General features: G+C 39.3%; 2 protein-coding genes across 2 annotated transcripts in view; both read right to left on the bottom strand.

Moving 5' to 3' along the window:
- The window catches only part of LOC114564684 (galactose-specific lectin nattectin-like), a 225,297-nt gene extending 204,119 nt beyond the window's left edge, over positions 1-21,178 (bottom strand). The window contains exons 1-2 of the mRNA XM_028592177.1: positions 21,165-21,178; positions 20,883-20,939 (exon numbers count right to left, since the gene is read on the bottom strand). The gene's annotated coding sequence lies outside the window, so the exon portion shown is untranslated. The remainder of the gene's footprint in view (positions 1-20,882; positions 20,940-21,164) is intronic.
- On the bottom strand, positions 16,625-22,344 carry LOC114564299 (galactose-specific lectin nattectin-like). Its single transcript, XM_028591558.1, has 8 exons — positions 22,310-22,344; positions 22,005-22,042; positions 20,883-20,939; positions 19,696-19,727; positions 19,455-19,544; positions 18,040-18,174; positions 16,813-16,927; positions 16,625-16,677 (listed from the first exon to the last, which is right to left on the bottom strand). Exons 1-8 carry the CDS (start codon positions 22,342-22,344, stop codon positions 16,625-16,627), a joined length of 555 nt encoding a protein of 184 aa, XP_028447359.1.
- Positions 22,345-23,603: the final 1,259 nt, after the last annotated feature.

Raw genomic sequence — 23,603 nt, 5'->3', positions numbered from 1 at the left:
TTACTAGTGAAATAAGTTATTGTTATAAGTTATAGTTATTACTATATTATTAAATCATTTAATTTTGACCATATGGACTTAGCTATAAACAAGCCGTTCTTTTAATGTCACTGAATGTTGTTTAGTACCCTTCCTTTTTATTCTTTTTTTTTAACTTTCTTAAAAAGTATCTGTTCAGGCACCGTTTAGGCACCGGCACCGTTTTAAAAGTATTGCTTTAGCACCGGTATCGTAAAAAACCCAAACGATAACCAACCCTACTCAGAACACACAAACTGTGTGTGTAATACCTCCCCCGCTTCTCTGATTCTCCACTCAATCTCCCTCTCTGTTGTCCCCTCACTCACAAACAAGACACGAGGGACTCATTCCCTCCCCCCCAAACCTCTTTGATACAGACAGGATTAGTTATTATTAAAAGTAATAATAGATGAAATTGTGATAATTAATTGAAATATAAATACCTTTTCTGCGGTGATGATTGGCTGACACAGAGGAGAAGAACAAGCTGATGACTGTCACTGAAAGAAAATTCACAGATCTGAATAACATTAAACACTCAATAACAAATTAGGTTAAACTTAACCTGATTTACATCATTAATGTATCCACACTCTTACTTAATTTTATCTTTACTCAACAGGAATTAACTGCAATTAAGTATAAACAAAATATATCAAACTTTCAGGCAAATCTTTAAAATGATAATGATGACAATACACTGTGAAAACGTCCATTATACTCACATCAATAATTGTTGTTCTGCCTGGTTTGGTTTGGAGGGAAAAGAGAGTCACAGGCCCATATATACCTTTGGGAAGGGGAGTGGTCTTAATCGTGATTGGCTGTTCATGCAATGATGCAGGTAGAGACTTGATATAATTATTGGCGCGTTCATGCCAGCTCGGAATAACTGGGACCGCCCCCCCTGGTTACGTTGTTTTTCCGACTGGCAGCATTCACCTGGTCGGGATGCGTGTTCTTCTTCTTCTGTTATATTGGGCGTTTGGCATAACAACTTGTTGCATGACTGCCACCAACGGTTGGCCGTAGCCTAGAGCATTAGGTGGGTGAAAATATGGAGGCCACAATAACAAAAGATTTGCTGCTGTTTTCTGATGCGAGCATCCAAACAGCACATCGGCAGGTGTTTGTGTTATCTGTAGGACAACCAACCGGAAAAGACATGGATAATGTTTGTTTTTTTATACATAGGGCTATTTATGAATAATTTTAAACATGTTGGGCCCTATCTTGCACCCAGCGCAATTGACTTGGTACACTGATGCATGTATCATTCCTATTTTGCACCCGACGCACAGCAGACTTTTCCCTCCCCGGATGCACGTCGGTAAATTAGGGAATGTGTTTGCGCTCACGGGGTTCAGTGAAAAGAGGAGGCGTGTTCAGGCACAAACGTTCTCTGATGCTATTTTGCAGTTTCAGAAAACAATTCCGCCACTGACCAGGAAAAACCTGGTCTAAAGTCAGTGGTGCTAGTCTAAAGACAGTAGCGCGTTATTCAGATGCTATTTTAGGGGAGCATGCTTGGCCATAATGTAGCGTGTGCACAACGCGCATACACTTTGCTTCTCTCATCAAAACGACGCAGCAGTTCCCATTTTTGCAAACCATACATAAAATAAAAAAAAAATAAAAAATATGACTGAAAATGCGCTTCAGGTGTTTGGATTGATCAGGAGGCACTTTACAGTATAGTCCTCAAAAAGTCCCAGCATGCTTTGTGGCTTGTTGTGTTTTACACAACATTTCCATGAATCATGGATGTGTTGATGACATATATGAGGAAATATTAGAGGACTTAAGGAGACGTGATGTTGAACTACAGCGGGATTGGACACTACGGCGGGATCTGGTCCAGGAGTAATGCGCGATGTGCTCCTGGTGGAGCAGGTGGAGAGAGATGGAGTGGGGGGGAGGAAGGGGCACAACAGGAGCAGGTGGTGCGTTTGGAGGCCCACGCTCCATGGCTGCAGCAGTCCTCTCCAGACTTGAGGAGATGCGCCAGAGAGGCCGCAGCAACATCGCCACCCGGACAAGATGGACATTTATATACATAATAGCACTCATGGAACGGTTGGGGCCATGGAACAAGCGCGCCTGCTCTTAAAGGGAATGTGAGATGACGCTCTGATTGGTTATGTTCACGTTACGCCCAAACCACACCTAGCTCCTTCAGACCAACCCATTTAGGATTTGCGTTGGGCGCAAGAGTCATTTATCCTGCCGGTACCATAGCAACAGCGCCCGAGATCCGCCCACAAAGCTACTTGCGTTTTGCCTTTCATACTTGCGTTTCAGATCGTTAAAATAGGGCCCTTTATGTCTGTGTATGTTTCTTGGCAGAGGCATTTGTCCACAATAAACTTATTTACTTGTTTATTATCATTGAAATATGTTCAGTGAACCAAAGTCGCCTACATCAAACATCAGCTGTCAACAACGCATCACCAACTGGGAAACTCGGTTAGCAAAATCTATGACGTGTGTGTATGACGTGAATGGTGACGTTTTCACTCGGAAAAACGTTTTTCCGATGTCCATGAATGCACGGTAAATTTATATAACAGGGTGTGAAAGTCAGGATCAGGTGTATGACCGTGTCTGGATGTAATGAAAAACCGGTGGACTTCTGCGTTATTTGTTTTGTTCACCACACCGTGACACCAGGATCTCTTTATGATGATATCCATTTATTCTCTCTGGGGAAAAACAAGAATAAATAGGACCACGTTATTAATCAGAACAGCCCACTAAACCTTCTCTTCCATACGGGATTACAAAAAGGGCATTAAGAATTAGCTTTAACAATATAAATTAATACGATATACAGTGAAAACATACCTGGTGACAAACATGAATATCCGACAAATACAAACCTGTGCTACTTACCTGGGAGAACAATACTTACCTCTGACTGCTTCCAACACTTCTCCACCTTTACCTCTTTAGTGAGAAGAGTAGCATACCTGGTTCACATGGCAAGATCCCACAAACTAAAACAGCAAATGCAATTTTGGCACACATGAAACTTACCTCGTACTTTGGATGAAATGGCCCAAGCAAGGAATGTTATCTTTAAAGCCACACAAAGTCCAGCTTTTGCCAAAGAACTGTCACCCCTCCGAGCTAATAAAGCCATTTCCAGAAACAGCCACTTGCAGAAACTCAGCCCAACCTTGGAAGACTCATTTGTGTTTGGACCTATCCAAAATAAAGAAATAAAGAAAGAAATAAGATCATTAAGTCTCTGGACACGTCCAGTTGCTTTAATGCTATCACTGAGAGGCCCTGCGAAACAGCTCAGATCTGATTGCGGCACTAACTTTCTGGGAGCGTGCAAGGAGCTTGGGACGGACATAAACCGTGCAGATGTATCTCAGTGACCAGGGATTTCAACCCATCAAATGCCTGTTGTATGGGAGGCTCTTTGGAGCAAATAATTGGCATTGCAAGTGAATCCTTGATTGAATATTTCTTCACCAAAACACTCACTTTCCCCAAGAGGTGCTTTACACATTAATGGTCACAGCTATCATAAAAAATGGAATTTCATTTTTGTGAGGAAGAATCTTTCACTGCAATGTACGAAAACGTTTCTTGCAAGTAATGAGTAACGAAGATGCTTAAACGAAATGTAGTGGAAAAAGTATACATTTTATTAACCCTTGTGTCATCTTTAACCCTTAAGAGAGATTGATGGAATAGCTGACAGTATGATGCCTTTGAATCTTGAGCAAAGTCATACTTGGCCATTGGCTGCATCTTTTGGTTTTATTCAGAATAGATGCAAGTAACAGCGGCATGTTTTTCACTTCACCTTTTCACATTTCAAAAGCAAAGGTCTTGTTGTTTATTTTCAGTCTGGAGGCAATTCCAGGTTTACATAATCACGATGAGAGACAAGTTTTCCAAGCAGGACACCGAGAATGGTGCATGTAACTCTACCATCGGTTTACTGTTATCTGTAAGTGTAAGAAGCTGATGTAACATCATCCCTAAGTGGTGCTCCTCCAAGAGTCTTCAGGCAAAACTGTAACTACAGTCTGCACCCACTGTGGACATACAGCATTTTGTTCAAATGCTGGCAAAACGGTTAACCACATATTCAGAACAGAATGGATTTCAGTCTGGTGCATATCAAACACTGCTTCTTACATATTACAATTTTAGCTGAAAGCCTAAGCAGGTTCCTTGTTTTAGAATTGTTAGTGAACACATACTCAGTCTAGCTTAGAAAGCCTTTTTTGTAGTGCCCATATAACTCAATCCACCATCAGTTTACTGTTATCTGTAAGTGTAAGAAGCTGGTCTAACAACATCCTTAAGTGTTTGTTGGGGAATTGACAAACTATCAAAATGGGGCACCACCCTGGAATCAGGGACCAATAAATGGACTGTGAAAACAGTCTCATAGGTTTTGTGCTCTTTGAAAATAAAGAGCTTAATAATTTGATTAATTTATGTCATATGAATAAAGTGAACGGGAAGGGTGAAATTTGAGCACTGACCTGTTCTTACAACATATACACAAATAATCACAAACCACTGCTCTTTAAAGTATAAAATAATTTATTTAATTTCCAAATTAGTAATTGTCAATCAATAGTTCTTCAATCATGTGACGGGGCGCATGGCTGCCGTCACGGTAGCGATGCGCTACATATTTTATATCTCAAAGACTGAGTGAAGAGGTTGGCTGAATATGCCTGTTTGACTGTCTTTATGTTCGGTTATTTATGTTGGTTTTATATCTTGTCATTCATCAAATTCCTCTTATTAATCCCGTAGTTTTGTGCACATTTGTTAACATCTAATACTGCTGTGATTCGCTATAGGCCCAGTTATATTTATCTATATATCATTGTTTATTGTTTAAAACCGTTCAGATTGTCACAGACATCACCTGGTAGAATAACCACGCGGCACATAAGTCTTTAGTAATTAATGTTCGTTTATTGAGTGTAACAGTATACAGAGGCTCAAACGTTGCTGGGTTACCAGCATGTGCTCTTTGTTGTGGGGGAAGGTTTGCTGCTGTCTTTTTGTTTAAATTGGTCTGTGACTTCCGGGGTAACAGGAAGTTGACCTGTATCTTGTGTATTATATTTTACAGCCAACAAGATGTCTTGTGGCTGTGGTTAATTGAAATGACCATTGTATACATTATATGCTGTATCAGTATAGCTTTATTGCTATATGTATTTTGGCTGTATTAAGCTTTATCTACACACCTGCGCCACCCCTGTAATTTGTATGTTGGTATGTTCCAATTTGAGGCGTCAGGCTATATAGAGTCACAGCAGCATTTGCTCGAGAGGGTTGAAGTGTGCACTGAGGAAGTAAGACGTAAGTGTGTGGTATATCCTCAGTGCTGAGACTTGAATTAAGGTCCATTTTTAAACAATTGTTTATTTGATTGTTTGCTCGTTATGACTCGCAAGTCAATTTAAATTTATTTTCTTGAAAGTGCCTTTTAATTACTTTCCTTAATTTTGTTAATTTTTTCTATTATCATTTTTGCCTGTGGGCCTTAATTGGGTCATTCACAATAAAAGCCCATCGTTTTTCACATCATCTTGGTCAGATCCTGAGTGTTAATATCTGCTCATGACTACTCACTGCATCTACCCTCAACAAATCAATAAACTATTTACTTGTTACAACTACAACAAAGGCAAAAACATGCCACTTGTTGCATGTGTGTGTGTTTATGTGTGTGTGAATGTGAGAGAAAGAGGGGGAGGGGACGAGATCACGTGGGTAGCTAAGCCACGCGAGATCAAGATGGATGAAACACTGCCAGATGTAAGGCTCTTTGTAGTCTTTAGTGCAAGGCGCAATATGGCTACTTGAGGAACATACACAAACAGGCTATTTAACCCCAAGATGGCGGGCAGTGTAACTTTGTTCCAATACCTTACCAATACATTGGCACAAAAAGTCTAATAAAGCGATATTAACAGCCAGCAGCAGGGGGCGCTAATACGATCACTTACTGTATATGCTACAAGGAAAAAGAGTAGGCCTACTAGTCTGGCTATCACCAATCCACAGCCTGGTCATGATGAGAGGCAGACAGCAGAGTTAATTTCACATCAGCAACAGGTATACTTGGCTACCTTTATCCCTATCTTAGTGAATTGCATAGTCAGCTATCAACATGGGTGTGCATCATGATTATGAAAGTTATCGTGCCATAGTGCTGTCAAACTTAACGTGTTTAATGATCTCTGTTAGGTTAATTTGAAACATTAAAGCGTTAGAAATTAATTGCGGGTTGACTGTGATTTCACTCCGTTGTATATGAGAGGTTGTAGTGAGCTCACTTTTGCTGCTAGGATGAAGACTATGGTCTTGAATTAAACGGGAAAACTTCAGGCATGCATTGGTACCACTCTAAACGTGCTAACAAACAGGGAAGGGGGCTACATAATTCACCAATCTAACCAAAAGTTTTACCAAAAAATCCTAGCTTGCACTTTCTGTCTGTTTGAGTGCAGGTTTTCCTTGTCTTTCATATTTGTGTTTACTATTGTGGAACTGGTTGTTTGTGAAAGCTTCACAGAAAAAACTGATAGGGCCTAGTCATTCTTATAATTTCACAGCCTTAAAGGGGTGATAGAATGAGTATATAGGGTGTTTCACACTGTTCCTTAAGGTCTCCTAATGGGGTATGTAACAGCTATGTGTCCCATTCAATACAAATGGAAAAGATCGCGGATAGCTAGCTACACTTACGGCATAACTATAGTATATTTACAGTTTGAATTTTGTCACGGCACTTATATTACAGGTTCCCCAAGGTCTTACAAAGCTTAGCTCAATTGAATGCATTTTTGTGAATGTCAGAGGTCTCGTTAGGAGGAGGCTAGCTAGCTCTCATTGATGGACTCCAGCTCACCGCGGGCTCTATCAATGAGACTCCCGGACAAGAGGCGTTTATTTCATTTGTTTAAATAACTCAACACACATATCCATTATAAGATTAACTGGAACCTACGGTAAGAGATTGCGGGCGTAACAAGCTCGCTGACCTCACTCACACACACCGGCCATTTAGCAGGAAGAGGGGAGGGAGAACAGCGAGCTGCAGGCCCTGGAGCTCTGTCAGGGCAGCGGCGTTTGGTAGTCCAGTCACCCAGAAAGGGTGAGTTTGCGCGGGGGGCAGCAGGCCGGGGTCTGTGATGGAGGACAGGCAGGGCGGCGATGTAGCAACCCAGGCAGCACCGGCCGCTGAACTCCGACGCACAGTCGGATTAGCAATTAGCCATCCATTTTCGTAAAATGGCCCATATGTGATGTACAATGTGATATAAAAAAGTTTCAGAAGTGAATTTTGTAATGGAATAGCAGAGATCTGCGCGACCTAGATTCAGAAGACTACCTGATCTCAGGTCAGTTTTGTAGTCTATGTAAATGTTGGGGCAGACAAAGCAACACATATTATATCAATAATAGCTAATAATAAAATAATTTGTTTATTCAGGTTGAAGATAGTTGCAGCACAAAAGATGACAGGGAGAGTGCAGGGAAGTGCCAGGAGGTCCCAGGATGCTCTACATCACAATATTTCACACGACCAAAGTCAGATAGTCACAGCCTAGAACATATTTGTGCTCAACACCATGGGCGTAAATCTGATCTAACAGTAGGGGGGGACAATGAACATAACATTTCTGAAGAGCAATTTTTGAAGGGGACACAATTAATACACCCTCAATTATACTCGTAGAGGACATGTGTACACAGAGGAAAGCCTTAATACTATCATTAATGTAGCATGGAGACTGTACCATTATCCTTCGTTTCAGTGTTTCTCGTGATTCAATAAAAAGCTGACTAAATTGACCAAAATATTCTTCTTTGAAAACATGTATTTATTTTTAAGTATGTTTACAATCAAGCCACACAAATACCTTAAAACATAATGACTTATTTTGAAAAAGTGTCCCCTTATAAAAGAAATACAATACTTTTGTACACTTGTTAAATTAGCTGATCATAATGTAAATAAGTGAGCCACTGGTAAAGCTCATCTGCTAAGCCTGACAGCACACACCTCCAAAAATATGAACTAAGCTCAACACACTTACCTGAGACTCTCCACCTGACTGTCCCTGGTCCCCCGGTCCCTCAGTTCTTTCTGTCTCCTTTGCCTGTGACATAGTGACGTTAGTATTTCCATAAGCATCCATTCTTATAAAGATGTTACCCAATTGTCTTGATATGAGGACTTATTGTACTTACTTGGCGTTTTGGTGTAGGCCTATGAAAAAGGATCTTATGTCTGTTTTTCTTTTTCTGTTATTTTATCTGGACAACAACCACACAAATCTTTAGCTAACGTCAGATGTCTAAATATGAGTTAGGTTCATAGGTTCACCACATGGTCATATTATAATAATAAAATGATCTTGCGTCCTCCACATAAATATTAGGTTTCGTCTGGGACAGAGGATATATACCTAACTGATCAGCCCCTTAACTTCATATGGAGCAAAACACAACTAGATCTTCAATATTAACCCTAATATCAGTTCACACACATAACGTTAGGCTTATCGCCGTGGTAACGTTAGTTGTAGTGTAGTGGGTGCATTTCTATCCAACAAGCTATAAGCTAGGTAACCTTACCTTATATTACACTAACATAGCAAACTTTTTTGTCATGACTAATTCATTAATTACCCAGCATGATTTCTATTTGAGAAAAGAAAAACTTCATCCGATGTTTCATGTTAATAAAATAGCCTTGAACCGCTTACTTACTACGTTCCTGTCACTATCGATCTGACTGAGTCGAGTACAGAGCCTAACTTACAGCGGGCAGTGGACCAAACCACTGTGAGGCAACAGAGGGGGAACTCAAAATGTTTCTAAACTTAGAAAGCATTTTTTGGGGTTTATATTGTTTTACTACTTACACAGATATTTTAAGTTTACATCATTATGTTATTTACAATACACAGCATTGTTTTAATGATATTTCCAGGGGGGGACAACCTTTAGATGGGGGGGTCCTGACCCCCCCCGACCCCCCTGGGATTTACGCCCTTGCTCAACACCCTCAGCAAAAGCCTAAACACCTGTCTCTAGAGAGTTTTTATTTGTAAAGATGGTACCAACTGCAAAAGGCTAATAAACACAACCCCAATTATCATCATTGGTTTTGAGATGTTACTTGCTGTGAATACCTTGTGTGATAGGCTACAGTATTGTGGCGGATTATGGGCCTATTTGGGAGAAAATCCAGGGCTGTTTTTTAGCCCCAGTCTGTCCCTGCTGTCAGCTGATCTGTGTATTTGTATGCGTGTGTGTTAGGTTAGTGTGTAAAAGAGGAAAGCAAAGCATGCTTTAGAGAAAGAAAATAATAATAACAGTCCTCTCATTCAATAATAACTGATACCTTTGTCCCTAGGGCCACGATGTAAGGGTCTCCTTACGTTGCAGTGCTGTGGTTCGAATGGCGAACGGAAGGTTTATTATCTCGCTTGTACAGTAACTAACTTCTCCGCGGGGTGAGACAGCAGTGTAGCAACACAGTTTCAATAAGCTACAGTATGAAATACAACATATATCAACAAGTACCGAGATCCAGTACTTTCACAGCGGTAAATTGGACTCGGTGGTCCCAATCAGATTGATAGTAAGAGATTTGAAACAATAGCACTTACCAATTAATCACATTCAATGTAGTAACAAGTTACAGCAATAGCAGTTACTGACATTAATAAACACACCTATATTTCTCTGCCAAGAAACTTAATCTTCCTTACTGTGTATGTTCTTGTTTGTTTGGTCCATAGATGCTCCATGGTAAACAAAACGGGTCTGTCTCACTCGTCAGTGATTCACGGAAAAACTTGTTTCTTTCCAAAGGCAGTGGAGAACAAGTTCAGTCACCTCGATGAGAAAAACTGTGTCCCTGTTGTCCTATTTCTTATTGAGAAAATGTTGTTTCCACAGGATCCATGGTGTTGCCAGAAAACCAAAAATAGTGCACTCGTCTGGAAAAATTAAACTATTTTATTAAAGTACAAACGGATGCACTAGAGAGCAATAGTTCACCTTTGGTAGCAACTTGGTGTTGCAGTGTGTGACACAGAGGAGAGGGTGACCAGAGTATCTATGTCCTTGGTCACCTGGGCACGAACCCCTGCTCAGGGACCCCGGCCAATTGGCAATCAGAGTTTTTAGACCTCCGGCCATCTTTTCTCATGGGGGTGTCACTTTTAGGCTCTTACAGTTGCATGGTGTTCACATTCTCTTTGTTTGAAAAGGGCACTCTGGCCACATGTTGGTCATGTGACTCCTTTGTTTAAGATCATGTTTAATCCCACTGCTCCGGTCCCAACAGTGTTGCTCCTCCAAGAGTCTTCAGGCAAAACTGTAACTACAGTCTGCACCCACTGTGGACATACAGCATTTTGTTCAAATGCGAACACGCTGCTGGCAAAACGGTTAACCACATATTAATAACAGAATAGATTTCAGTTTGATGGATATCAAACACTGCTTCTTATTAGAATTTTAGCTGAAAGCCTAAGCAGATTCCTTGTTTTAGACTTGTTAGTGAACACATACTCAGTCTAGCTTAGAAAGCCTTTTTTGTAGTGCCCATATAACTCAATCCACCATCAGTTTACTGTTATCTGTAAGTGTAAGAAGCTGGTCCAACAACATCCCTAAGTGGTGCTCCTCCAAAAGTCTTCAGGCAAAACTGTAACTACAGTCTGCACACACTGTGGACATACAGCACTTTGTTCAAATGCTAACACGCTGCTGGCAAAACGGTCGTACCTCACATTCAAAACAGAATGGATTTCATTCTGGTGCCTATCAAACAACAATTTTAGCTGAAAGCCTAAATAGGTTGCTTGTTTTAGACTTGTTAGTGAACACATACTCAGTCTAGCTCAGAAAGCCTTTTTTGTTTTAGTAAATAAAGAAAACCCAGAATATGTAAAAGAGCTACGATGCCAATGTGTCCCGGTACGATGTCTGAGGTTACACACACAGCTATAACATAAATGTAAAAACACTGTAAAACCGCACACTTACTGTTTTCAGGTAATGGAAACGCAACATTCATTAGTATTTAGAGATGATGCAGACATCCAATGTGAAGAAGAAAACTTGCTGCATGATGCTGGAGAGAGGCAGGATTAGTCACACTATTCTATGATTCTGTTATGTACCTTTAGTTTTTCCAGTGATGCTATAAGTTACTAGATACAAAATAAAGGCATATATTGAAGCAAACTTCTGATTGTCATTCCTTCTTGTTTACCTAAAATACTATTATAATAATAATAATAATAATAACTATTATAAATATTATTATTAGAAAATCCATATCCTTCTTTTTAACAAGTAGTAATTAATGTGAAGTCAATCAAATTGTTCAAACTGTAATATGAAAAGTCTATAATGTCCGTATTGGCATTTGAGACAGCTTGAGAGCACTGAGACGGCTTTTGTTAAAGTCTTTAATGACTTAACCCTCCTGTTATCCTCAAATTTACTAACATCCGTTATCCTTGGGGTCAATTTGACCCCAGGATTTTAAACCTCCAGAAAATGTTGGTAATTAAAAAACTTTTACCAAATTTTTATGTTGATAGCCTAAACTGGCAACTAGAAAATGTTGACAGTGGCAAAATTTACATAACTTTATCGCCAGGGGACTATAGTCCAATACAACATCTGACTAAGTGCATTGAACAAATTAACAACTGGATGTGCCAAAACTTTCTTAAATTAAATGACGAAAAAACTGAGGTGGTTGTTTTTTGAGCAAAAGAGGAACAATTAAAAGTCAGTAATCAGCTTCAAATGACAATGTTAAAAACAACAGACAAAGCCAGAAATCTTAATGTAGTCATGGATCCAGACCTGAATTTTAAAAGCTCCATTAAGACAATTACAAAATCAGCCTATTATCACCTTAAAAATATATCAAGGGTTAAAGGACTTATGTCTCTGCAGGATCTGGAAAAACTTGTCCATGCTTTTATCTTCAGTAGACTTGACTACTGTAATGGTGTCTTTACAGGTCTCCCTAAAAAATCACTCAGACAGCTGCAGCTGATTCAGAACGCTGCTGCTCGAGTCCTCACTAAAACCAAGAAAGTGGATCACATCCATAGATATAGAACAATATATATGACATGACGTCATAACTAATGGCATAACTGTCCGCCATCTTACTAGGGTACTGTTTACAATTGTCACCTATGGCAGCAAGTATGGTTGTCAGCTGTGCAGCACCTAACTGCTTTACCAGAAGGACCAAAGAGACCCAGGAGGCTGGCATCACTTTCCACATGTCAGTAGGAGTAGATAGATAGATAGATAGATAGATAGATAGATAGATAGATAGATAGATAGATAGATAGATAGATAGATATTTTTTTTCTTCTTTTTTTAACTATCAATACAGAAAAGTTGGTGAACTAGCTAGCTAGCTAGTTACGTTACCTAGCAACTGTTAAGCTAGGTTAACAGTTACGTGGGGCATTATAACTGACGTTCTCAACTACAATTCAGAGTTGTTTGAACTGCAGAAATCTGTTTAAAATGATCTTAATGAATAATGCAACAAGAGCGAAGCATGTAAACTACGCTGTTTGTTTATTCAGAAATGAATGGATGGCAAATGGATCTGAATTTAGAAACGTAAAAAAAAAAAACAACGTATTTCTCTGTGAGGGCTTGCCTCGCCCTCAGGGGGAGCCTATGCTTGGAGAAGTAACAAAAGAGGACGTTGAAGGCTGACTATCATCTTTTCACCCGACACATGTTGTCACTGCCCACGACTTGTTTAAAATGGCTCCATACCTCCGACTTTACTCCAAACTTACTCAAAGGTAATTCTCCCGTTTTTCTTTTTTTCTTTACATCCTCAAGCTCCATGTTGCACTTAAGCTCCACAATACAGACTGATGTGTGCGAGAGGAGGAGACTCCACGCATGACACACGTTACATTTTGTAACTGTAGTCTAACTTGTGTAACTTTTTGGACACATTTGTTACTTTGGCCTAAATATAGCCTATATAGATAATATTTCTGATTATGGCATAGCTTTCTCCCCACTCAATTAAGCTATAGTAATGATTAAAACGAAACACAAATGCTTGATCAAGGGCCCGGCCCGGCACAAGGATAGTGGCGGAAAATAACGGCCCAGCCGGGTCGGGCTCAGGCAGAGAATCTAAACTCTAGTCTGGCATCAGCAGATATTTTATAAATATCTTAAATAACACAAAACAACTAAATGGTGGTAGGTAATAACATACATATGATTTCAAATAGCCTACTGCTTTAGTAAAAAAAAAATATTTCCGGGCTGACGATGGGAGCAGCAGGACATAAAAAATGAAAATGACTGTTGCTAGTTTGGACATCTTACCGTACCAAGGTTGCAATAAAGGTTTCCTAAATACCACATTAGATTGTCAGCTTACTAATTGATTGCGGGTTTTGTGTAGATTTGGACTTTTATATGTTTATTCCACTTTGTTTAAACAGCAAAGTTGAGGAAGCCTAGTGACGAGACCATAGCAACCAGTTTGTGTGTTGAACGTTACCCAGAGTGCCTTGCTGAATGGTCTCAATGTTTTATTTCATGTGAATACTAGAGGAGTAACTTAGTATTTGAAGTAATGCAGTAATGCAGGAAGTGTGCATTTAGTTTCCATGCTTATTGTGTTTCCACAACAACGTTAGTGAGTAAATCTACTGAAATGGCCCCCACACCATAACAGAGGAGTGGGATGCATCAGTTGAGAATACAGAGGTTTAGGCATTTATGTCATGGCTGTAACAAAACAAACGCAATCTGTATATGTTTGCCAAGGGCAAATCAGTAGAGAGGGTATTGATAAATTGTTGGGGGAGGGTCATGCCTTTTTAATCAAATCATTTTGGAGGGTCATAGAATTTTTTTATACTGGCGAGTGGAGGGTCATGTCTTTTATGGCTGAAGGTCCCAAAACTCCTCCGGTGGACCCTTAAATAAATAACGAACAGTCCCTTAATGGTACATTTTCACCAGCTAACGTTAGCTCCCCAAACATTAGCCATGTTTAATCCTGCTGTCAGTCATCATGTATTAACATCTATTGTTGTCAGTTTACCTCATGCCTTTACACGATTTTCCTTTAACCCATAATTAACGATTTTTAATAATCCATGTCTTGATGAGGTAAAGTAACTTACAATCCAGAAAGGAAAGTCTCTGCATTACTATCATAAATTTAATTTCCATAATCGTTAGCGCAATGAAAATTAAAGACAAGTCCATGACAAACATTTTGGCCCATCCCACATGGGATTACAAGACACCACAAATTTACTTATTTAACAAACATCTTCCTGTAAATAACCCTAACCCTAACCCTTCTCTTGGAGCTATATCAATCAAAATTCCACCCAAATCTCTATTTCTTGTTTATTTCTAGAAAGGCACAGTTGTCTTACAATAATTACTTTGAATTAAAACCACTATTGATTTATTGGTAGAAAAATATAAGGATTATGAAGACAACATGAGCCTCTTTCCCCATTGATTCCAATGGAAGCAATTCTAAAACTTAACCTTGGTAAGATGGCCGCCAAGTGGTTCCATCCTATGACATTACATGTCATTTCTATTGTTCTATATCTATAATCACATCACTCCAGTACTGAAGTCTCTACACTGGCTTCCAGTAGGGATGGGTGATAGAGACGATATGCAATATAAACAATACAAAATTGGCCTACAATAGAGATTTTAATTATATTGCGATAATCGCGATAATTCATCTTAATGAATCTCCCAGCGAAGTTTAGAGCCACGAGCTGCAACCGGCTGCAATGCATCATCATCATCTTGAGTAAACATGGCTGAAAGTGAAACAAGGAGCTGGTGAAAAAGACCGGTGCAACATCCAATATTTGGACTTGGTTTGGATTTAAGCTGCTACACCGGACCTGAGGTCGAGCCGTACCATGGAGCCTTTCACCAGCCTGACAACTCACTATATAACGGACGATTGGAATCTCGGACATGTGTCAAGTCCAAATGAAAAGGCAATGTTAAATGGAAATTCAAAAGCCAAATATTAAATGAAAATTAAAATCCAATGTTAAATTGAAATTCAAAAGCCAAATGAAAATTAAAATCCAATGTTAAATTGAAATTCAAAAGCCAAATATTAAATGAAAATTAAAATCCAATGTTAAATTGAAATTCAAAAGCCAAATATTAAATGAAAATTAAAATCCAATGTTAAATTTAAAATTCAAAAGCCAAATGAAAATTAAAAGCCAATGATAAATTGAAATTCAAAAGCCAAATATTAAATGAAAAGCCAATGATAAATTGAAATTCAAAAGCCAAATATTAAATTCAAAAGCCAAAGCCAAATGGAAAATTTAAAAAAATAATAATAATATGTTTAATTTCATCTTGCTTTGTTTTCTTTTTGGACTTTCAATTTCTCTTTGGACTTTCAATTTGAATTATGAATAAATATTTCCTCCATAGAGATCAGCGCCAGCCAACAGTGTCAAAGGTTCTGAGTTCCAGCCCCTTGTGTTGCAAGATGATCATACATATATCTAATCAGGCATTAACCTGTGTGTGTCTCATACGTTCTTTAAAAAGTCAAAGTAAATTTTATTATCCCATAGGAGGACATTCATGTGGTCTTACACTTTAAAATGAACGTTATCTTATTACTTAATCTATTCAGCAATTAGTTTATATGTATTTTGAATTTTGTTTTAGTATTTTAACCTATTAATGGAATCAAATACTCACAAGAATATAATAATTTGACACTAATCAATAAGTCAGGACCAGAAACACTGGTGACAATATGTCTTTTATTTTTGAATGCTTAGTTGATTATATAGTGAAGGAAATCAGCTGAATAAATAACACAACACATCAGTTTTAAGAATAAAAAGTAACCAATTAATTAAACCAGTGGACTATATGAAATATTAATAGTTTTTATGAAGAGTTATTACAGTTGCATTATCCTCTTGTATCACAGAAAGGTCCGACAACATTTACACTTTTATTTTCTATCTGGACATTTTGGATAAAAAGATCATCACCACTCATGTCTGGTAGGTTTACCTTTGGAAGGAGTCAGGCTAGCTGCTTCCAATCTTTATGCTAAGCTAAGCTAGCTGTTTCCCCTGTTTCCAGTCTTTATACTAAGCTAACGTATGGTCGAGGGAACGTCATATTTAGCGTACACACATGACAGTTGTCTCAGAGAGAAATCTAATTAGTCTGTTAATATTTTATCAGATGAGTGGGCACTGTTTATAACAGATGATATTCAGTAAACTAAAATGGAAAAGATGTGTGAGTATTCAAATGTTTTCTGTATTTCATTGTGTCTTATTTACTATAGATTAAAAGTAAAATTACTGATTTGTTTTTGTCCAGCTCAGTGAGCCAGTTTCTGTCTATTTTTAAACCCAAATGTGAACTGTTCCCTAACTCTTCAGATAATAAACAAGTGAAAGTGAGTCATCTGTCAGCAGAGAGCTGTTTCTGTCTGCTGAACAAACTGAAAGTGAATCAATGATAGAGATTATAGATGAGCTGGAGAGGCATCATGATGGCGCCTTAGAGTTACACGCTGTTCTTGGAGCACACAAAAGAAAGTGGGTTGTTACAACTCAAATCGTTCCAGTTATCTGTCGAGAGAGTTTCCAACCATTTAACTTTTATATTTAAAAGTGCAACATACAATAAGATGTTTTAAATGTTTTTTTTTACCTCCATTCCAGTTCATCTCAAGACATTTCTCCTTTCCACCGGCATCGTCAGGCTCCCCCGCAGCCCAGCTTGTGTAGTCGAAGTTGGATCCATCAGTCCACAACCACGTAAACACCTGGAGGAAAAAGATTGTTTTAAAGTCAAAGTGAAATCAAGAGTTCTTGTTGTTGTTGAAATACTCATTCAGGCCACAAGAGGATCCTCCTTGTTTTCTACCGGTCACATGACAGTTAAGGTTACCGGTCTTTATAGTCAAGTTTAGAAAAACCAAAACGACTAGTTAAAAAAGATGGTGGTTTGGATTAAAACACTTCCGGGACATGATCACCTGTTTCCTGGTGAAAGTCTTGTGTTTTCTCCTTAACTTCTTCCAGGACATGAACTCTGCTCCCTCAGCTTGAAAGCCCTGTGTTTTAGGAGCCAAACATCCCCCTCATCCTCCTCCCTATGAGGATCTTCACGCTCTCATACAGCAGCAGTCAATGTGCTGCTGACAGTAATAAATATGTGGAATACATACAGATTACAGAGATTTACTTTTCACAGCTATATGTACGAATGCTTCATAGAACAGTCTGAGAGACGAGCAACATTGTTTCCTGTGTGATGATAAAACCCTGCGTTCATGCCACCTCGGAATAACAGGGACCCCCCCCCTGGTTACGTTGTTTTTCCGACTGGTAGCATTCACATGGTCGGGATGCGTGCTCTTCTTCTTCTGTTATATTGCCGTTTGGCATAACAACTTTTTGCATTACTGCCACCAACGGTTGGCCGTAGCCTAGAGCATCAGGTGTGTGAAAACATGGAGGCCACAATAATAAAAGATTTTTTGCTGTTTTCTTATGCGAGCATCCAAACAGCACACCAACAGGTGTTTGTTTGTGTTATCTGCAGGACAACCAACGGGAAAGGACACGGATAATGTGTTTTTTTTTTATACGTGGGCCTATTTATGAATAATTTGAAATATATTATGTCTGTGTATGTTTCTTGGAAGAGGCATTTGTCCACAATAAACAGTTGGTCATTAAAATATGTTCAGTGACCCAAAGTCGCTGACATCAAACGTCAGTTGTCAACAACGCGTCACCAACTGGGAAACTCGGGTATCAAAATCCAGCCCGAATTTCCGACCTCTGATTCCCACAGGACGTTACGTGAATGGTGACATTTTCACTCGGAAAAACGTTTTTCCGATGTCCATGAACGCAGGGTGAGTCTCACCTGCACTGCGTCACTGCCTCCGATCCAGGCTTGTGTGTTTGCACCGGTCACTTGGTTAATGTAGTCTTTGAGGAATGTATTTTCCTCATCTGAGTGGATGGAAGCCAGATGCCCACCAGCGGTCTGGCAGAAGGTCTAATGGAGACACTATAATTAGTTTAAAACGTTTAGAAAGAAACTAAAATATAATTACATTATACTGAGATCTGTTAAGGAGATTTCTGGCCAATTTTCCTGTAAAGAAACCACAACAACTCGAATCAGTGCTTGCAAACTTGATTTGCTGCAGCTTCATCTATGAGCTTCCACTTAGCTAAAACAGCAGTTTCACTAAAGAGTGCCTTTGTGCCTCTTAACAGACACAAAATGCAATTAAAATGTCTGTGCAACATAAACAGGACCCTTATGTGACAAGAAGATGCATTTTTAACTCAGACATTTTTTAAATTCACCTACCCTGTAGGTGGATGAGTGTGTTCAGCCAGGCTTCTGTGATAATCATCCCAACAATCCACTGAGCGCCCGGTGGTCTGGCTATGTCCTCCCCAGGACAGGTCATGTCACATCTTGAATTTTATTCCCCCCTAAAACAACAGTAGTGTGCAGATCGGAGCTGTTTACCTTTTCCTGCTACAACTGAATACCTATGGGACTTCAGCGCGAGTCTACAGCTAGCCTTCTCTAACACTATGCAAGCCACAGACATCATTTTGCCCGTTTCCATGTAGTTACATAGTCACTGATATGGTCATAACCACTACAGTGCTCAATTACCTATTTTTGAGGGGGAATAAACTTCAAGTTTTCGTCGCGAAGGCATGACCTGTCCTCTGGAGGACATAGCTTTACTCATAGTAAAGGACATATCACTCAGTGGATTGTTATCGGGAGTGGGAGGCAACGAAGGGAGGGACGGGAGAGAAAGTAGAAGCAAGGATGCTGGTCGGGCCTGCTAGCCCGTCTAAGGGAACTACTGCCAACCCTCCTACTCACCAACATCAGATTGATCGCACACAAAAGTGGATGAGCTACAAATACATGCTGCGTGATGATTATCACAGAAGCCTGGCTGAATCACGGACGGCAGCTAGCAGCTAACAGCTAGCAGGGCAAGCTAGCTTTTATACATTTAATCAGTGGTGGAAGAAGCATTTTGAACATTTACTTCAGTAAAACTACTAAATGTAACTGTAAAAATACTATATTACACTAAAAGTAAATGCAGGCTACTTAGTTACTGGTATTAATACTTTAACTAGCTACATTTTCTTGATGATACTGACGTACTTTTAATTCAGGACTTTCACTCTAACAGAGAATTTTTACAGTGTGGTATTAGTACTGTTGCTGCAGTAAAGTATTAGAGTACATTGGTATTAAGCATACATGTGTTATGATAGATGGAACTGCTGTACCTCTGCATCGATCCAGGTCTTTGTCTCGCTGTAGAAAGAGAAACAGCGAGAGCCAAACTGAGTCCATTCAGGAGGACAGGAAGCTTGACGCTATATGGACAAACATGTCAAAAACAATCAGAGAAGTCTATATTGACAACTGGTCATTTACGGATTGTTCCTCCGCAGCGCTGTGGAGATAGAGCTGGCAATGCAAGACTACAATTAGAGGAACCCAACGAGTCAGAGATACTGTTTTGACCTGGGCAGTAGGTTTTATTTTCTTCATCAACACTGTGATCACAAAAATGTCAATTTATTATAAATTACACAATACTTTGACAACCAATGACCTTCATGGTTGGGGAGACTGGACTGAGTTTCTACTGTTTAGTGTTAATCACCATCTAACTTAGCCAATTAAGAGTTACATTTAGCTTTCAACGTTATACGAATACGGTCCCTGTTGCACAGGTCTTATCAGCTCACAGTTTTTAATGCACATTAAAGAGTGCAACTATTATTATCAAAAATGGAAAGCTGAGACTTATCAGTAGCAGTTTTAATAATGAACAACTTTAATGTGCTACAAACAGCGCAACCAGGAAGTAAAAAAATAAAAAACATGAGTAATTAGCATCATCATACGAGCATTTGTATCTATATGTGCAATAACATCTGCTGACACACATTTACTTAAGAGTGAAAATTGTTAACTGTTTATTAAAAACTGTTTATAATAACAGAAAATGTATTTTTACTGTAGTTACACGCCAAATTTACTTTTTTAATTACAGGACAAAGTCTAGGGATGACCTTCCAGAACTTTTTCTGGTCATCTTACAGATTAATTTCTTAAGAGTGTACTTACATATGCAGTCAACAGTCCGCTGGACAAACAGAGCAACAAAGCAAGCGGAAAGAATGATGTCATCTGTGGAAAGAAGTTAAACAAAGTCAACAAACTGCAGACAAGGAAATAATGGCAGACAATGAATGACTGCAATTGATCATTAATAAGCCATTATCAAATTAAATCATCCAGCTAGTTGTAAGTGTATTATAAAATATAGATATGGTTTACTATTTGATAGATTATCCATTGTCATCCGCTTATCAAGGGTCGTGTTTTGGGAGCTTTTATTACCATAGCTGAGGGCAGGAAAGAAATTGGCCGGTAGATTGAGAGCTTTGCCTTCTGGCTCAGTTCTCATTTTTTCATCACAACGGTGTGGTAAAGTGAATGCAATAGTGCCACCGCTACACTGATTCTCTGGCCAATCACCCACTATGTTGTCCCCTCACTTGAGATAAGATCCCGAGAAACTATAACTTCTGCACATGGGACTCATTCCATCCCCCCAAAATGTCCTCACGATACAGACAGGATTAGTTATTATTAAAAGTAATAATAAATGAAATTGTGATAATTAATTGAAATATGATTACCTTTGCTGAGGTGGTGATTGGCTGACACAGAGGAGAAGAACAAGCTGATGACTGTCACTGAAAGAAAATTTCACAGATTGGAATAGCATTAAACACTCAATAATAACAAATTAGGTCAAACTTCACCATACATCATTAATGCATTCACAATCTGCACTTATTTTTTATCTCTACTCAACAGAAACTCTGCAATCTAGAATAAACAGCATTTATAAATGTTTCAGGCATATCTTTCTTTCAATGATAATGATAATACAATGTGAAAACGTCCATTAAACTCACATCGGTAATCTTTGTACTGCCTGGTTTGGTTTGGTTTGGAGGGAAAAGACAGTCACTTATATACCTTAGAAAGGGGAGTGGTCTTAATCATGATTGACAGTTCATGCAATGACGCAGGTAAAGACTTGATATTTAACAGGGTGTTAAAGTCAGGGTCAGTGATAGGCCTGGCAAACTCGATTCCTTTTAAGGATTCAGGTTATTCTGAGTCACTCACTAAACTGATCCGGGTTGTGTGAGTCACTTGAGTCAGTATTGCTAAATCGTCAAGAAAACTCAGTCCTACTTGCCACCTCATGTAGCTGCCCACAGGAGAGACATTTAGTCACGGGAACGAAAGCATTTTGAGCCAGACTGTTTATTTATTGACTTAACTTAGTGTAGCCTAAGCAATATATAGGATTTCAATGTAGACATAGAAACAGGAACGTAGAAATGTCCACAGTGAATAACCTATAAGCATGTTATTTCAGAAATGAAAGAATGGCTTTTGTTGTCGATTGGCTTTTCACCCTGACTCGAGGAGAGACTTCACTCGCTCGTCTGCTACAGATCAACTCATGACAACATAGTCGGCTAATTCACGTGACTAGCTTACTCGTAGTTTCGTAGCATATAGGATAAAGTAGGATACAGGATAAAAATAGCAAATCTAAATCAGAAAAGGATAAAATTTAATGTACCAGTGAATATGTCAAATGACAAATTAACCTTCAGAATCTTTGTTCTCCGTCCTCACCCTTGTTTTGTAACATGGCATCCACCCGTTTTCAAAACTTGTCAACAACAAGCCAAAGTCTTAGAAAGCTGACAATATGCATTTACCTGCACCACACTTACCTCTCAGTTGACCGGACCCTCCTTCCTGCATCAGCCACCTGCAGATACAACACAAACAAGTGGGACATTTGAGCGGATTGAATCTGAAAAAGACTCGGAAATCTGACCAGAAGTACAAATCTGTGGTACTTTTTTAGCTCTATGTCTAATTTTGTGCATGCAGGGAATTAGACATAAAGCTAAAAACAAGGAAACAAAGACATAAAAACTTTGCCAGGACACACTCACAGTCTGTAATTGTACCAATACCAACTTGTCCTCAATGTCAGTTTTGTTTGGCAGCTTTGATGTTCAAACACACCAACACAGATATCATATCTGTGTTGGCGTGTTCAAACATATATCCGTGTTGGCCAGAAGAAACTTGTATATGTGTCCCTGCTGAACACATGACTGGTTTGAGTGGTTTGCCAACTGAGGTAAAGGAAGGTGGATTCAACACACACATACACAATGATAAAAAAGCACTTTGAGGGTTTTTGGGTCGATGGGTCAAACAACACAGGACTTTCCCCCAGGAGACCGGGGGTTTGTGTTCTGTTCTTGTCCTGTTTGTCACTAAAACGAAATGTTTTTTAACCCCATCCACCATCTTTCCCTAATATTTAATATACAGTACAGGCCAAAAGTTTGGACACACCTTCTCATTCAATGCGTTTCCTTTATTTTCATGACTATTTACATTGTAGATTCTCACTGAAGGCATCAAAACTATGAATGAACACATGTGGAATTATGTTCTTAACAAAAAAGTGTGAAATAACTGAAAACATGTCTTATATTTTAGATTCCTCAAAGTAGCCACCCTTTGCTCTGATTACTGCTTTGCACACTCTTGGCATTCTCTTGATGAGCTTTAAGAGGTAGTCACCTGAAATGGTTTTCCAACAGTCTTGAAGGAGTTCCCAGAGATGCTTAGCACTTGTTGGCCCTTTTGCCTTCACTCTGCGGTCCAGCTCACCCCAAACCATCTCGATTGGGTTTAGGTCCGGTGACTGTGGAGGCCAGGTCATCTGGCGCAGCACTCCATCACTCTCCTTCTTGGTCAAATAGCCCTTACACAGCCTGGAGGTGTGTTTGGGGTCATTGTCCTGTTATAAATGATGGTCCAACTAAATGCAAACCGGATGGGATGGGATGTCGCTGCAGGATGCTGTGGTAGCCATGCTGGTTCAGTATGCCTTCAATTTTGAATAAATCCCCAACAGAAAAGCAGAAAAGCACCCCCACACCATCACACCTCCTCCTCCATGCTTCACGGTGGGAACCAGACATGTAGAATCCATCCGTTCACCTTTTCTGCGTCACACAAAGACATGGCAGTTGGAACCAAAGATCTCAAATTTGGACTCATCAGACCAAAGCACAGATTTCCACTGGTCTAATGTCCATTCCTTGTGTTTCTTGGCCCAAACAAATCTGAAATCTCAAAATGACATAATATGAATTCTAACAGTTGTCCAATAGGGCTGTCGGCTGTGTATCAACCTGACTTCTGCACAACACAACTGATGGCCCCAACCCCATTAATAAGGGAACAAATTCCACAAATTAACCCTGACAAGGCACACCTGTGAAGTGAAATCCATTTCAGGTGAC

This window comes from Perca flavescens, chromosome 11 (genome assembly GCF_004354835.1).
Source record: "Perca flavescens isolate YP-PL-M2 chromosome 11, PFLA_1.0, whole genome shotgun sequence".
Lineage (NCBI taxonomy): Eukaryota > Metazoa > Chordata > Actinopteri > Perciformes > Percidae > Perca > Perca flavescens.
The sequence above is the reverse complement of the archived record's forward strand: the minus strand, read 5'-3'. Positions and strand labels throughout refer to the sequence as shown.